This window comes from Palaemon carinicauda, chromosome 40 (assembly GCF_036898095.1).
Source record: "Palaemon carinicauda isolate YSFRI2023 chromosome 40, ASM3689809v2, whole genome shotgun sequence".
Lineage (NCBI taxonomy): Eukaryota > Metazoa > Arthropoda > Malacostraca > Decapoda > Palaemonidae > Palaemon > Palaemon carinicauda.
Genome location: NC_090764.1, coordinates 46472046 through 46489294, shown reverse-complemented (window position 1 = coordinate 46489294; position 17249 = coordinate 46472046). Strand labels below are relative to the sequence as shown.

The window sequence follows — 17249 nt, the reverse complement described above, 5'->3', positions numbered from 1 at the left end:
CTCTGAATGATGCACCAGTAGGGGCTTAACCTTGCAATCCCCATGGGCATTGGCACAGAGTGTAAGGGTAAGCTTGTCATTCATAGGCTTATGCGCTGGCAGCTTTTTCTCTTCAGCCGTGATATAGGTCCAAGGCATTTTTTTTCAAAAAGAGCCCAGTTTTGTCACAGTTGAAGAATTGCTGGGGAATGTAGCCTTCGTGAAGTGTCACTCGTCGAATTTCTTAACGAAGGCTTCAACCACTTTTGTGGCCGAGCTGTCAGTCTCCCCATGCCACACCACTAAATGAACACCAGTCTCTTGATATTTTTCAAGCCACTCGTGTGAAGCCTTAAACTCTGCGGTTGACTGCTGCGATGTCCCTTCTCCTGCATCATCTTCAGCCTGAGCATGCATGAGATCACTAAAAATGGCACTGGCCTTATGGCAGATTACCATCTCGGTGATTGTGTCTCCAGTGATTTCCTTGACCTTAACTAGAGGAGAAGTCTCTCCATCTCATCATGGATGTGGCTCCTGTAACTAGAAAGGACAGTCACGCCCTTAGAAGGTGTTGCTGCTTTTTATGACTTCCTTCTGCTTAAAGGTAATGCCTATCGTCGATGAATTTTGACTACAGTGAACCCTCGCTACTTCGCGGTTCGACCATCGCGGATTCACCACTTCGCGGATTTTTTCCATAACCCATATATATACAGTAATATATATATATATGTATGCATGTATTTATGTATATATGTAGGTATGTATATGTGTATACATATAAATATATATATATATACACACACACACATATATATATATATATATATATATATATATATATATATATATATATATATATACATATATATATATATATATATATATATATATATATATATATGTATATATATATATATATATATATATATATATATATATATATATATATATATATATATATATATATATATATATATCTAAAGTAGGAAAATGTGATGTAGTTCTAAGGGAAAAGTATGGGAAATATGTCTGGGTAATAAGCAAAGCTCTACCTCCAGTTTGTTTCTACATTATGATCAGAGATAAATGTAAACAAAACATTGGTTGCCATTTTTTATCGTGCTTTTTAGCATGTTTAGGAAATGCATGATATAAAATCACCTTTAATATTTGTGCCTGTTTTAGTTTAGGGTACTGTAGTACATGCATTAAGTGTTCTGTACATTAAAGGGTAGTTTGTTAACAGTACTACGTACAAGGGAAGGTTTTAAAAGTCTGAATATACATGTTGAATAAATAGGTAAATATGGTGTCACTACTTCGCGGATTTTCACCTATCGCGGCCGCGACTGGAACCTATCTACCGCGATAAACGAGGGTTCACTGTATACTCCTTAGCAATCACACTCAACCGCTTGCCACCCTCATACTACTTGATCATTCTATGCCAGCTTGCAAGCCCATCTAAGTGGCATCCCATTCTATGTGTGCACTGGCAAGTGGAATTATAGCATTCGCAGTGTTTATTCCACAGTGCCGTAACCTGTTCCCCGTCTGCCAAGCCGGGAAGCTCCTCTAATTGGGTGGCGTCTATCTTGCCATACAAGACTGCACCTACAATGTTACACGCATACTTCATCATACCGGCATGAGAAATGACACGGACGTCCTCCGCCAGCTATCGTTTGAGACCAGGAGGGAATGTTGCCATGTAACCTCATCTAAGTTTTATGCCAGTTAAATTGTTCTTCACTATTATATCTATATCATTATGAATTATTATGGGTTGGGTTGTATATTGTTCAATAATTAGCATCACAAACCTTTAAAAATGAGTATGTAAGTATTTTAGGATGAGCAGAATGCAGCGAGTTAATTTCTTATAATTCTTATGAGAAAAATATTTCAATTTTATGAGCATTTTAATTTTCGAACTCTCAGAACAAAAACTCATAACTTAAGGTATCACTGTATCTGCTCTCTTCACGAAAGAATCTGTTTACGAAAGTTTCACCCTGCGAAACGAGATGTGAAGATTTATATGACGCACATTGCGAAAAAAGGTTTCGGGAAAAGAAAAGAGATTTGCCATCCAGGCTGAGAATAAAATAGTTATCCATTAAGAAATGAAGAAAAAGGGTTGTTAGCACAATAGAAAATGTATCTATATAGCAGGGGGAAACTATAATAGTACAGTACAATAGAGGAAGTGAGGAGAGCACTAGATGAAACGAGAGTAGGAAAAGCATCTGGTATGGATGGTGTGAAAGCTGAGATGTTGAAGGAAGGGGGTGTGACTGTACTTGAATGGTTGGTGAGATTGTTTAATGTGTGTTTTGTGTTGTCAATGGTACCAGTAGATTGGGTTTGTGCATGTATTGTACCACTATATAAGGGTAAGGGAGATGTGCATGAGTGTTGTAATTCAAGAGGTATTAGTTTGTTGAGTGTAGTTGGAAAAGTGTATGGTAGAGTATTGATTAATAGGATTAAGGATAAAACAGAGAATGCAATCTTGGAAGTACAGGGTGGTTTTAGAAGAGGTAGGGGTTGTATGAATCAGATTTTTACAGTTAGGCAGATATGCGAGAAATATTTAGCAAAAGGTAAGGAGGTGTATGTTGCGTTTATGGATCTGGAGAAAGCATATGATAGAGTTGATAGGGAAGCAATGTGGAATGTGATGAGGTTATATGGAGTTGGTGGAAGGTTGTTGCAAGCAGTGAAAAGTTTCTACAAAGGTAGTAAAGCATGTGTTAGAATTGGAAATGAAGTGAGTGATTGGTTTCCGGTGAGAGTGGGGCTGAGACAGGGATGTGTGATGTCGCCGTGGTTGTTTAACTTGTATGTTGATGGAGTGGTGAGAGAGGTGAATGCTCGAGTGCTTGGACGAGGATTAAAACTGGTAGGCGAGAATGACCATGAATGGGAGGTAAATCAGTTGTTGTTTGCGGATGATACTGTACTGGTAGCAGACACAGAAGAGAAGCTTGACCGACTAGTGACAGAATTTGGAAGGGTGTGCGAGAGAAGGAAGTTGAGAGTTAATGTGGGTAAGAGTAAGGTTATGAGATGTACGAGAAGGGAAGGTGGTGCAAGGTTGAATGTCATGTTGAATGGAGAGTTACTTGAGGAAGTGGATCAGTTTAAGTACTTGGGGTCTATTGTTGCAGCAAATGGTGGAGTGGAAGCAGATGTACGTCAGAGAGTGAATGAAGGTTGCAAAGTGTTGGGGGCAGTTAAGGGAGTAGTAAAAAATAGAGGGTTGGGCATGAATGTAAAGAGAGTTCTATATGAGAAAGTGATTGTACCAACTGTGATGTATGGATCGGAGTTGTGGGGAATGAAAGTGACGGAGAGACAGAAATTGAATGTGTTTGAGATGAAGTGTTTAAGGAGTATGGCTGGTGTATCTCGAGTAGATAGGGTTAGGAACGAAGTGGTGAGGGAGAGAACGGGTGTAAGAAATGAGTTAACGGCTAGAGTGGATATGAATGTGTTGAGGTGGTTTGGCCATGTTGAGAGAATGGAAAATGGTTGTCTGCTAAAGAAGGTGATGAATGCAAGAGTTGATGGGAGAAGTACAAGAGGAAGGCCAAGGTTTGGGTGGATGGATGGTGTGAAGAAAGCTCTGGGTGATAGGAGGATAGATGTGAGAGAGGCAAGAGAGCGTGCTAGAAATAGGAATGAATGGAGAGCGATTGTGACGCAGTTCCAGTAGGCCCTGCTGCTTCCTCCGGTGCCTTAGATGACCGCGGAGGTAGCAGCAGTAGGGGATTCAGCATTATGAAGCTTCATCTGTGGTGGAAATGTGGGAGGTTGGGCTGTGGCACCCTAGCAGTACCAGCTGAACTCGGTTGAGTCCCTGGTTAGGCTGAAGGAACGTAGAGAGTAGAGGTCCCCTTTTTTGTTTTGTTTCATTGTTGGTGTCGGCTACCCCCCAAAATTGGGGGAAGTGCCTGGGTATATGTATGTACATATGGTATTGTATATTTTGTTTATGTATTGTATTGTACTGTATTTATTGTATTATATTCCATTTATTATTGTATTATGTTCTAATAACTACTTAATTTACAGGTATTAACAGTTGGTTTAGGTATATTGAATGGTTCAAATGTATTTGGCTCTACAGTATTTCATTGTGGTTATACTGTAGCTTTATTATAAAATTTAATTGGATTTTTTGTAGGGTTTGGAATGAAATAGGCAATTTGCATGTAAAATGTGAATCTTAACACAAAATTTTCACAAAACGAAAGCCACTCCAGAACGAATTAATGTCGTGTTGTGAGGCATTGCTGTAAAGGATTAGTTTGAAGGCTTTAACTTCAAATAATTGTTGATATATTTATCAATTACTTTGTGTTGCCAGTTACCTAAATTAGGTCAGGTCCAGAAAATTAGTTTGTTCCAACAAGGAGTACTTACCTCTAACTACTTTCTTAGGAGTATTTGGGATCTCCTCCCTAACCGACCAAGAATTTTGCGCAGTTCCCCCTATCTCCGTTTTCCCTTGTCGGGTCCCTGCGTGGCGGATGGATACGTGCCCTGAGGCGACCCGGGATCAGCGTGCGAGAGTGCGCCACTAGGTCTGTATCACTAGTATGCATCTGGTCGCGGCGTAGATATCATCTCGCCGCTCTCTCTCACATCCCGTCCAACCCACCGTGTTCCCTTTGTGCTTTCCCTTTCATATCCTTTTCTTGTGTTACTTGAGTTGCTTGTGTATTCCCGTATGGAATCCCAACGTTGTTGTCCCGGGCCCAAGGCCGGTAAGTCATGCGGGGCATGGCTATCTAAGTCGAGTGTCGATCCGCACAGGTTTTGCTCCTCGTATAGAGGAAGAGTGTGCTCGCCTGCCTCCACATATCCGGAGTGTGCCTCCTGGCTGGAGCTGCAGTGGACTTTGTACGGAACAAAGAAGAAAAAGGCGTCGAAGCGGTCGCCTAGGAAGCCTGGTATCAGTTCGCCGTTGACGTCGCCGTCAGCTCCTTCGGAGAGAGGTTCTCCTTTCCCTTCCCCTACCCAGAGTAGGGGACGAGGTATGTCCGTTGCAGGGAAACAGCTCATTGCTGTTCCCCATGAGTCTGATTTCATTGATTCTAATTGCATTGTGCCTACGCAGACGAGTGGGGAGTCTGCTGTTGTGACGGAAGTGCTTTCCGTAGACGAGGTTCTGGTGCCCGCAGGACCTGTCTCGAGTGAAGACCCGATTTGGGGGAGGTCAGGAACACCAGCTCCTTCCCCCCATCATGGCAGTGCTTTTCAGGAACCGGTTTCCGGGGGCGATCTAGACAGAGAAAGGCAAGCCACGTGCTCTTCGGACACCGACTCCATTGTGTGGACGGCGCCAAGGACGCCCTTCAGGTCACCCATGCGGCAAGAAGAAGAGTTCTCTGGCTGGTTTGCCTCACGTGGGTCACTACGCACACCCCCGCCACCTTCGGTTGCGCTACCGCCTGACTTCATGGAACCCGTCACCCCGGTAGCACTATTGCAAGCCCCTAGGTTGGTGGCAGAAGACTCAGAGGACTCGGATAGCTCCTCTTCCTCTTCATCTACCTCGGACGTTACCTCGTCCTCCAGCTCGTCATTGTCGGAAGACTCCAGCGGCCGGGAGATGAGGAAAAAGAGAAAGAAGTCTAAGAGGAAGAAGTCGAGCTCGAACTCAGGCCCGTCGAGGAAGAAGGCCAAGGTCACGAGGAAGAACAGCAAGAAGATGAAGTGTTCCAGAAAGAAGAGGGCTAAAGTGGGTTTTCCCCCTTGCGGGTCGAACAGGGCTCCTGCCGCTCCAGTGCCTGCCTCGGTGGCCGCTGGAGCCGCTTCTGCGCCCTTGCCCAGTGTCTCTTTGGCTCCGTCCACGCATCGGATGCAGCCGTTGGCACACTTTTAACTTTCCCTTGCCGGGCACCGGCTCCATCCGTTCAGAGGCAGCCACTGGCTCGGCCCGGCAGCATTGTTCACACACCCAAAGTCTCACCAGCTCCATCCAGGCATCGGATGCAGCCGCTGGCACAGCAAGGCAGTCACTCTCCACGGATTCCCCCGGGAGGGGGTAGACCCATGATGGCTACCTCCGCCTCGGCGGCTCCATCCGTGATGGAGGCAGCCACTCCATCGAGCCAGCCGGATGTCAGGGATACGGCCGCCCCCGCGGATCCATCCGTGATCGAGGATACAGCCGACACGGTGGATCAAGTGGCAGAGGGCTTATTGGATACTAGTGAATGTTCTCCCGATGAAGTATCCTCCTACAGGAAGGTATTGGCACTGATTCGGCACCACCACAGGCTAGATGAGCCCAAATCGTCCTCAGCGCAGGCCTGGCTTTCGGGTTTGGGAAGGATGTTGATAACCCAGTACAATAGAAACCATCCTTGACCCTACCTCTGGCTCCTGACGTGTCCCTGGGCATGGACCAAGTCGACCGGTTTGTCTCGGGACACAAGAACTCTTTCAGAGCCCAAGGGTTCTTCAAGCTCCTGCCTGGACTGAGGACCCAGAAGAAATTTTATTTGCCAGACGGACGGCCTGCGGGGCCTCGGACTTTGAAAGAAGCCGTCGCGACTTTAAGGCAGGGCAGTACGGATGACAGGAGCCTTACTGCCCCAGTGGTCTTCTCTCAGACGGAGGACGCTATGATGGAGGACACATCGCAGGACATCATAAATGTGGCCTTCTGGCTGGACTGGTGGGCATGCACCCTAGCAGGTTTCCAGCTCTCCCACGATCTCTCAGTGCCGGAGAATCAAGCTCTACTACATGAACTCATACGTTCGGGAGACAAAGCCATGAAGTTCCTTACGTTCCAGTCGCTGACCCAGACAGCAAACTGGGTGTTAAGGAGGAGAGATACGGTAATTAACAGGCTCCCCCGTAGACTCCCGGAACGTGAGGCAAAATTCCTGAGAAATGCTCCGGTTTGGGGTGAGACCCTGTTCCCCCTTCAGACGGTATCAGAAACTATGGAGAGAGTAGGGAAACTTAAAGACTCGGCGGAGCCCAGACAGCCAACGGCAAGACGTCCTCCCCATAGAAGACCGTCTGTGGAGGGGGCCTACCCGCCTACACCACCAGCTAGACAGGAGGCCCCCTCCCCTTCCTGGCATCAGTCCCCGCGGCCCTCCCGCAGAAGTGGTGCCCCAACCCAGGCCTCCTTTAGACAGAAATACGCGGTCTCGAGACGAGGCCGCTCAAACCGTCTCCCCAGAAAGAGATAGGAAGGGAGGCCCCCTACACCTTCCCACGCCACAGGTGGGGGGATGCCTCAAACACTATTGGCAAGCATGGCGGGACAACGGTGCGGACCCGTGGTCCGTGGCAATCCTCAGAGAGGGATACAGGATTCCCTTCCTGACAGAGCCGACCCCTCTGATTCCCAAACATTGGGCTGAGTGGCTGGCCCCCAAGGATCACAAGAAGAGAGCAGCCTTGCAGGAGGAGTTGTCAGCCATGTTGAACAAAGGAGCACTGCAACCCGTCCAAGAATCGTCCCTGGGGTTCTACAGCAGGCTCTTCCTGGTGGAGAAAGCTAAGGGAGGTTGGAGACCAGTCATCGACCTCTCGGCCCTGAACAAGTTCATCAAGAAGACTTCCTTCAAGATGGACACGCCGAGGTCAGTACTGGCAGCCTTGAGAGAATGGGATTTCATGATGTCCCTGGACCTCAAGGACGCCTACTTTCAGATCCCCCTACACCCCTCCAGCAGGAAGTTCCTGAGGGTGAAGTGGGGATCCCAGTCTCTACAGTTCAGGACCCTCTGCTTCGGCCTGTCAACGCCTCCTCAGGTGTTCACGAGGGTGTTCACCGTAGTATCAGCCTGGGCACACAAGCAGGGCATCAGGCTGATCAGATATCTCGACGACTGGTTGCTGCTTTCAGCCTCAGAGGCAGCCTTAAAAGAGCAGGGGGCAAAGCTGTTACAGTTCTGCAGAGAACTGGGGGTTACCATCAATTTAGAGAAGTCCCAGTTAGTCCCCACCACCAGGATGACGTACCTAGGGATGGTCCTGGACTCCCAGTTAGCAAGGGCATTCCCTCTCAAGAGAGGCTGGACAATCTGGATCATGTTATGCAACCATTTCTAACAAATGCACCAATGAGAGCCAAGAATTGGCAGAGACTCGTGGGCCACCTGGTCTCGCTGTAGAAGCTAGTTCCTCAGGGGAGGCTCAAGCTGAGGCCGGTCCAGTGGAATCTGAAGGACCTCTGGTCACCGGGAGACCTGCCTCAGGCCTTAGTCAGGATGACTCCAGCCTCCAGGAACATGCATCTCTGGTGGTCCGACAGGGCGAACACCCTAGGGGGGGTTGCCGTTCGCGTGCGCTCCTCCGGAGATGTTGCTCTTCATGGATGTGTCAAAGGAGGGGTGGGGAGCCCATCTGATCGAAGAGACAGCAGAGGGAAAGTGGTCCCCGGAGGAGAAGCTCCTCCACATAAACCTGCTCGAGCTCCTGGCGGTTTAAAAGGCCCTCTCAATATTCGCCCATCGCCTTCAGGGAAACGCAATAGCCCTCATGTGTGACAACGCCACCGTGGTGGCTACATAAAGAAATAAGGAGTATTGAGGTCAAGGGAGCTGTGCGATCTCACTTCTCGAATCCTGGAATGGGGCGAGGGGAAACACATCATTCTCACAGCCAGGTTCATTCCGGGGAAGAGAAACGTTCTAGCCGACGGCCTCAGCAGGGCAGGGCAAGTAGTGGGGTCGAAGTGGTCCCTACACCTACAAGTGACCCAGAAGGTCCTCCAGTTGTGGGGCTCACCGGTGATAGACCTGTTCACCACGAGGCTCAACACGCAGCTCCCCGTGTTCTGTTCTCCTGTGCCAGATCCGGCAGCAGCGTTCGAGGACGCCTTCCAGCACTTGTGGGACGGACTCGACGTGTATGCCTTTCCCTCATTCGGGATTCTCAGGCAGGTGCTCAACAGTCTCAGACAATCAAGGGCTACAAGGATGACTTTGGTAGCGCCCTGGTGGCCGGAGAGGGACTGGTTCGAGGATCTACAGGACTTGGCCACCCTTCCTCCGTGCTCCCTGCCAATAAGGGAAGATCTGCACCAGCCCCATTTTCGAAGGTTTCATGAAAACCCTCAGTGCCTTCAGCTACACTCGTGGAGGTTATCGAGCGTCTATTAAGGAAAGAAGGATACTCGGAGGAGACAACTTCAAGGATGTCAGGGTATCTTCGGAAGTCTTCGAGCGTGGTGTACCAGGCCAAGTGGGCCACGTTTGTGAAGTGGTGTGCCACACAGAATCTGAGACCGCTGGATGTGCATCAGTCCACAAGATTGCAGACTTCCTGGTCCACCTGAGGGACGACCTGAGGGTCTCCATTCCAGCCATCAATGGGGTCCAAGCTGCCCTGGGACAGGTATTTCAACTCAGAGGCATCGACCTGGGGGCCTCTCGCCGGATTTCCAGGCTCATCAGAAGTTTCGAGCAATCTTGTTCCCCCCGCACCTCTCGGGTCCCGCAGTGGGACGCGGCCAAGGTTCTCAAGGTTTTGACAAGGCCTCCCTTCGAACGCCTCAAGGATATCCTGGATAAAGACCTCACCCTCAAGACAGTGTTCTTACTAGCTCTGGCCTCAGCCAAGCGTGTGAGTGAGCTCCACGGCTTGTCATTCGAGGTCTCGCACTCGAAAGGGTGGAAGGACCTGTCCTTTAAGTTTCTGCCTGAATTTGTGGCCAAAACTCAGAACCCGGCCATTGCAGACCCAAGGTTCGAGGGGTTCTCGGTCCCGGCGATCCCTCACTCAGACAACCCGGAAGACTTGCTCCTGTGCCCAGTGAGAACAGTCAGGAAATTCCTTAGCAGGATAGCCAGACTCTGGCCGGCCATCAAAAGTCTGTTTGTCTCCTCAGGCCCAGTAAAGAGGGTAGTGTCAAAGAACACGCTCTTCTTCTGGCTTCAGCAAGCCATCAGGAGAGCTTACGACAGTGAGGGGTCTGCAGTCCCTGGTACCCCGCGACCCCATGATATTAGAGGTCTTAGCACTTCTTTGGCATTTGACAGCAACATGGCAGTAGGCCAAATCATGCGAGCAGGCACATGGTCCAGGTAGTCCACCTTTACGCCCCACTACCTGAAAGACTGTACGAGGAAGTCCCTGGACTCCTTCTCCATTGGACCAGTGATTTCCGCCATGCAACAAGTTTAAAGCTAAAGCCCCGGGTAGCCCAAGGGATGTAATTGCAAGCGACACAAGTTTCCTCCTTACTCGCCTTTCCTTGCTACCCTTTTTCCCTTTCCTTGCTACCCTTTTTCCCTTTCCTTTCCTTCTCCCATGTGAGAGATGGATGTTGAGGAAGCGTGTGTCCGGATTATGCATAAAGGAGAGTTATACAAACAGGTAGACTTTTGCGTGCTTCCCCTGACTCTCCTACCCTGTCCGTTGTGTCTTCTGGACCTAGCCTCCTATCTAGGTCCTGTGTCCTGGGATGATAGTGGTGGGTCTTCCGGTCTGTAAGTCCACCCCCGCCTCCTAAAGTGTAAGTCTCCTAAGAAAGTAGTTCGAGGTAAGTACTCCGTGTTGGAACAAGTCACAAATTTTAAGTAATTTGTATTCTTCCTAACAGTACTTACCTCGAACTACTTCCGGGTTATTGCCCACCCATCCTGCTCCGGGTGCCTTACAGGAGTTCGAAGTAGTACTTAACATATGCTTACTGGCGACACAGACCTAGTAGCGCACTCTCGCACGCTGACCCTGGGTCGCCTCAGGGCACATATCCATCCGCCACGAAGGGACCCGACAAGGGAAAATGGAGATAGGGGGAACTGCGCAAAATTCTTGGTCGGTTAGGGAGGAGATCACAGATACTCCTAAGAAAGTAGTTCGAGGTAAGTACTGTTAGGAAAAATACAAATTACTTAAAATTTGTGATTTTCGATATATATTAACCCTTGATAATATGAAGTCAGAATTGGTGATAGGTCAGACTCGTCGTCACTAGACCACATCCGGAACCAAGGGAGTATAAGATCACCCTCCCTGTACTGGATAAGGGAGGTGCTGTTAGTTTGGACAGATTTAAAGAAATTTGCAGATGTTCAAGATTTAGATTTAATTTTGTATTATCTAATGTTTATTGAAAACCAGTTTAGTCTAGAAGGGCTTACAATGCTGTAGCAATCTTTTTGTGTTTTATGGTTAAAGAACAGGCAAGTGCCTCAATGGTGGGACAGTCTCTCAGTCTCTGATGTGTAAACTTTTCCAAATTTCTTCTCCTATTTTGATGCCCACTTTAGATGTGGAGGTAATTGATAAAGTAGTTGCTCAGTTAGATACCGTAACTCAGACTAGTCTAATGCACTGGATTTTTCAAACGTCTCTGCATTGTTGTGCTTAGAAATAGTTTTAGTGTGACCATAATCCGCATTGTCTTTGTGTTTTGTGCTTGGGACAGTTTTAACTTCAGAAATCTAGTGAGGAGTGCATAGGCCTCATGAACCGTCTGTGGGAAGTATGTTTCGATCATGTTAAGTTTATGGTATAAATGAAATATTCACTTAAGCAGAAGAGTCAAGGTCTTCCAATGAATTACAGCTCGATGTGTTCAAAGGAATGGTTTTTGGGAGATGATGATCCGCATTCTTTTTGTGTATTGTGTCGAGGGCAATACTGTGATTTGAATAATGCTTTGGACAGTGCCCTTGCCTCATGGTTCCTCTCATGGTAAAGTATGTTTCAATGGTTCCCGATCAAGTTAAAAGTTTAAAAGTGCTAAAGGGAAATTAGTTTCAGTTTAGGGGAAAATCCAGGGAAGACTAGTTCAGTTGATTATGGTGGGGATAAGGACTTGCCTCCCCATTTAGATAATTTACATAATTAGCCAATTTTTCATTGTAATGAGCTTCAAAAACTTTTAACATTGCTAACTTCCTTTGTTGAAATCAAAAGTCTAGCAATTCCTCTTTTAAAAGTGGTAGTTCTGATCCTAAACGGCCAGTTGCCAAACCTAACCTGACTTCCCAAGTTTACTCTAGTGTTAATAGTGTTTTATTAGGGATTCTAAACGTTTTTTGCTCAGGACATCTTCAAAGGCCTCTCACAGAGCCCGAAATTCTCCAATTACTTTAGACCCTTCCACTGCTAAACCCTTTATATTGAAGTAATCCTAGTCACTATTAGACATTGGCATCAATGACCTTAGATGTCAGGATACCAGAAAATCTCAAATCAATCAATCAATCACTATTAGACAACTAGATTTTGAGGTAGAAGACCCAGTTGGTAGTCTAGATCCTAATATCTCTCCATTCTAAACTCTAGAGTAAACATTTCTAAACATTCTCTTATTACATGTGTGGAGGACATCTCATAATGTCTGATTCCCTTAAATCTTGATGTGGTGAATGAAGTTTTAAGTTAAGTCGATTGTTTTCATCAGGTTTTGGATGACATTGTACATTGTTCACTTGCAAGCTTAGCCACTAGCTCATCACTGGTTAACTTTAGCAAGATAAATGTAGGCACTAGTACAGCTATTGTACTGCCAAAATGAGTCCTCTGCCCATGTGTTGCAGCCCCGCTGTCCAGTTGTAAACAAACCAGGAAATCAGCTGATTTTTCCCTGGTTCAACTTGCAGTACATGAAGGTGAAGAAAGCATTGAAGAGTTATCTCTGTTTCAAACCTTATGTAACCCTATTGTTGAGAAATAATCCAATAAGTTGATTATGGTAAGTTTGGAAGCTTCTCACTCTGTCAAATTTGCAAAAGAAACAACTTCCAAGACTGTTTATACCCCACAGTTCTCCAATTGTATGGTGGATAGAATAAAAATATTGATGTCTTAATTCAGAAAAAGGCTAGCAACCTGTTTAGTCTTTCTGTAACCCAGAGATATGCTGATTTTATAAGACTAATCAGTTGCTTAATCTTGTTTTAGATTTAAATTTGATATTTTTGTCTGCCACCTCCTTAATTGCACAAAAAAATTATGAATTGAAAAATATAAAGGATTTTTTAAACCTGTTTATTTTGAGGAATTGTTCTGGAGATACGGTTCTGTAGTTCTTGAGGAGCTGGCTCTCATCTCAAACTGGTGGACAAAAACTTGCTGTCTAAAAAATTCCATATCCGTGATCTGGCTATAAATCTCTGACATTTAATTTACATATGCACATGTTATTTCAAGATCTTTAATAATTTTTTCAAACCTTACACTCACATCTTCCCAGACTACTATGAACCATGTAATACTAGTTTTATTCTTGTTGTAACTAAATTGTGCCATGACCACCCTAGTCAAATAATTGTATTGATATAACTTCAAAAGTATGACTTTGAAATACTTTTTTGTTGAGCAGGCTGACATAAGTCTTACTTCATAGCTTATTATTTATTGATGAATTTATCATATTTATTTATATTGACATTTTTTTTTTCATTACTCTTGATATCCATCTCTTTTCTGGTCCATCATGCTTTCCATGTGTCCCTCGGACCCATATCGTTCCGGTTTATAACTGAATACAGATTGGCTAGTAATGATGATAATACCATCTGGATACAGCGGGGCAAGTAATGATGATAATACCTTTGCCTTGATTTGAGTTTTCAGTTTCCATTCTAGATTAAATATTTGACCAAGGCCCATTAGTGCCTATTTGTAACTTATCGGCAATATTATTAGTATACTATAAACATCATAACTAATTTAGATTTTGAAAGCCAAATATAGCATCTAGTTTCTTCTTACAGGTCATGACCCAGAAATTCTTTGCAAGTATTGAGAAAGAGAATTGCCAAGCTGCGCTTTGGAGCCACCTTATTGGTTGTGTAGTAGAATCCGAAGATGCTGTTGTAGCTTCAAGACTTCGAAGTGGACTGCGCAAGACTAGTTTAGATGCTCAGAGTATTGTAAAAGAAATTGAGAATTTAAACCTTGCAACAAAAGTTACGTCTATGAGAAACGCCCAAGCTAAGAGGATCAAACAGTTGAGTATCAGAATGAGTTTTAATAGGTCTGGTATTAGAAAGCCTTGTAAAATTTCATTCCAAAGTATAAAACAAACTTTTACACATGTTTTCTTTTTGAGAAATATGGTCTCTAGCTACCAGAATCCAACACTTTTACTTCTTTTCTGTTTTTTTTTTATCTATTTACACTTAGATATATTCACTTTGTACACAATTTTTTCTTCAATAGTAAGCTTGATAATAATTTTGGTAATGATTTCATAGAATAAATACTCCACCCTAGCAAATGAATTGAATCAATGATACATAGATACATCAATAGCAGTGTCTAGGTGTAATGTTTTCATACAATAAATACTACACCCTAGCAAATGAATTGAATCAATGATACAAAGATACCCCAATAGTAGTGTCTAGGTGTAATAATGTCATATTTCATAAGATTAGATAATAATACAATCAAAGAAGAAAAGTATGATTAAAACTGCAATTTCACCTGTTGCATCGACATTCCATCTCTGTACCAGCCTACTCTCTGATCAACATGATGGGTGTAGAAAACAATGGAATAAAAACTTGGTCTTAATAATTCCTTTAAAAACTAGTTCCTCCTTACTTCTTACACTTCTCTCTATATCTTTCACCCCGTTCCCACTATTATGATAAACACATTGTTTTTTCTTAATGATTTTGGCATATAAATATTGTGAACCTCTACCCATAGTCTACCTTTTGTGCACCACTCAACCATAAACTGCTCACTGGTTATGTGGTTTAGATTTTCTAAAAACACCCTATCATTGTGCCTTTTAGCACACATACTTGATTAAAAGGCAGATTATTGAATGTTTAAATATGATCTAAATCTTATTTTACATAAAACAAACCATAATTCTAACTTTATAACCTGGAAGTTGATAGTTGAACTTAATGAACATCCTAACATCACTAAAATGTAGGGAGGAGGGGAGAAATGGGTAAAGACCAAATAAGTATTAAAATAATAGATTTTTTCATTTGAATTTCATTTATATTGAAGCTTACATGGTGTTTACCATGATTAATCCCACTCTCTTCGAGGTTGGTAAGTGAGGGAAAGAAACTAGATAAATGTATCTTAAACGTAAATTCCCACCCTTCTTCCTACTCACTCATATTATCAAGAGATATGGATGATATTTAATTCAAAATTAAAAAGTATCTAGCATGGCAGTTCTGGGTTTCTTACTACTGTACTTACCACTAAAATGTCCCTTTCTTTTGTTAAGGGTATGTATTTATTGAAGGGAGAGAAAATGGGAAGAAAATTTAATTTTAAAGAAATGTATGGGTATCTGTCCAATAATCCAAACTTCTGGAGAAGCAATATGAACATCAGGTTAGAATAGAAATAAGAAAGTTTAGTATTGAACTTGAGGTTTTGTTTTATTGGAAAGTTGCCCTAGTTAAAAGCCTTCTCTTTATCTTGTATAGTGTATTGTAGTAAATAGGGGTTGATGGTTAAATAGCTTTTTGAATACTCATTGCTTAGAAAGTTTACATACATTAATATTAAATTTCAAGATTTTTCAAGAAAATATTAAATCAACTTTTTCTACTCAAACTTTCATGGTTAATAATAACTTTATTTTTTCTATGCAGAAAGAAGACCCAGAAAGAATATTCCATTGAACTACAGAACTGGAAAAAGTTAGGTTTGATGCTAGAGACCATTGGTGTAATGTCGTCATTAGGTCGTCCATGGTTGTTGACCAATGTGTTATGCCAATGCCTCCAACAGACTTTGAATTTGGACTCTGTTATCACCGAATCAGTCCAGCAACAGATATTATCAGCACTTTTACATCTGCTTCAGAAATCCAAAGAAGAATTAGGCAGAGGTAATAATTTTTACTTATTACATGAAGAATCTTAGAATGATTCACTACCATTTTAAAAGGATATGTTTTAGAAAGAAATATACTCCATTTCATCAGTTCTATATTTAAATGACTTTACTGCTTTTTAACCATTTGAGCCCTATTGGACTATTCAATGTCTGGATATTTTTAATCCCTTGAGTACCATTAGACGTACTTTACGTCCAGTTATCACCAGATTTTTTCTCGTTATTTATGCCTATGGAAATTTTACAAAATTCATAAAATTTTTATCAATAAAAAGGAAATTTATTCTGCTTTTGGATTAAAAGAATTATTTAGTTCGATTTATTAATAGTTTTTGTGCAAAAATGAATAAAATGAAGTCTCCCCAAAAAGTACCTGGTGCTTAGTGCAAAAGTTTTTATAAGGGGTTGGCACTCAAAGGGTTAAGGAACAACATAAGGCAGTTAATGACACAGAGGCAAGTTTATCTAATATTCAAAGTTTGGAACATCAGTTTGTTCCGTAACCGAAATACAAACCACGCTATTTACAAAGGGGGTTACCTTTTAGCGTAGCTGAAATGGCGAGCCATTAGAATTTAACGAGGGTGTATTACCCCCGCGCTAGTTAGCGGGGGGGTAGGGGAGTGGTAGCTAGCTACCCCTCCTCCCCCTCACACACAGGTGAATACTCACTTTCACTTTTGGCTCGGACTGTGACAGACGTCTCTGTCTTGGTCCTCTCTTGGCAGCCATTGTTTGTTTTGTCTTTACTTAATCGCTTACTTTTCATTTACTCAATATATATGTAAACATGTTGTCATGTTTGTATATATATTTGAGTATAGAAATAAGTAAGTTTCCTTTTCAGATTTGTGTGTGTAGTGTACGATATCTACGTGGAGGCCTCGGCAGTTAGGCCACCACGGCGTAATTTTATGGGTGGCGATCGAGTTTGACATGTCTTTCTCTCTCTCTCTCTTGAGGTCGTTCACCCTTTTACTACGTGTTACTACGCCCTTGTAGCTTCCTTTCCGTGTGGGGGGTTGCTGCGCCGTTCGTTTGTCTCAATTAGTTATGAATCTAATTGTAGTTGTTTTTTGTTTTTCAGCTTGTAGAACGATTCCTTTCGGGGTTTTCGTTCTTTCTTTAGTGTTCATTCATTTTTAAATTACATAATTACATAGTTACATAATTATAATTGTTATAATTCTGTTTTGGTTACAGCTCTCCTTCCGCGAGTGTAAGTGGTTGTGAGGGCACGTGCCTGTTGTGTAATTCTTGTTCCTTTCCCTCGGGATTCCTCTTCGGAGCCTTCCCGGGGGAATGAATGTGTACTAATATTATTTGTTTTATTTTTTTACAGTTACCGATCTAGTTCGTTTCTGTAATATGGCAACGGTGTGAGCTGTCTGGTTGAGTCCTGGGGATTCGGCTGTTGCTGCCTCCCCCCTTGTATTTTCGTC

General features: G+C 43.6%; 1 protein-coding gene across 1 annotated transcript in view; it reads left to right on the top strand.

The window, feature by feature from the left end:
* LOC137631754 (HEAT repeat-containing protein 1-like) overlaps positions 1 to 17249 on the top strand; it is a 622900-nt gene that overhangs the window by 522075 nt on the left and 83576 nt on the right. The window contains exons 18-19 of the mRNA XM_068363681.1: positions 13701 to 13936; positions 15561 to 15799. Coding sequence (XP_068219782.1) covers positions 13701 to 13936; positions 15561 to 15799 — 475 coding nt within the window. The remainder of the gene's footprint in view (positions 1 to 13700; positions 13937 to 15560; positions 15800 to 17249) is intronic.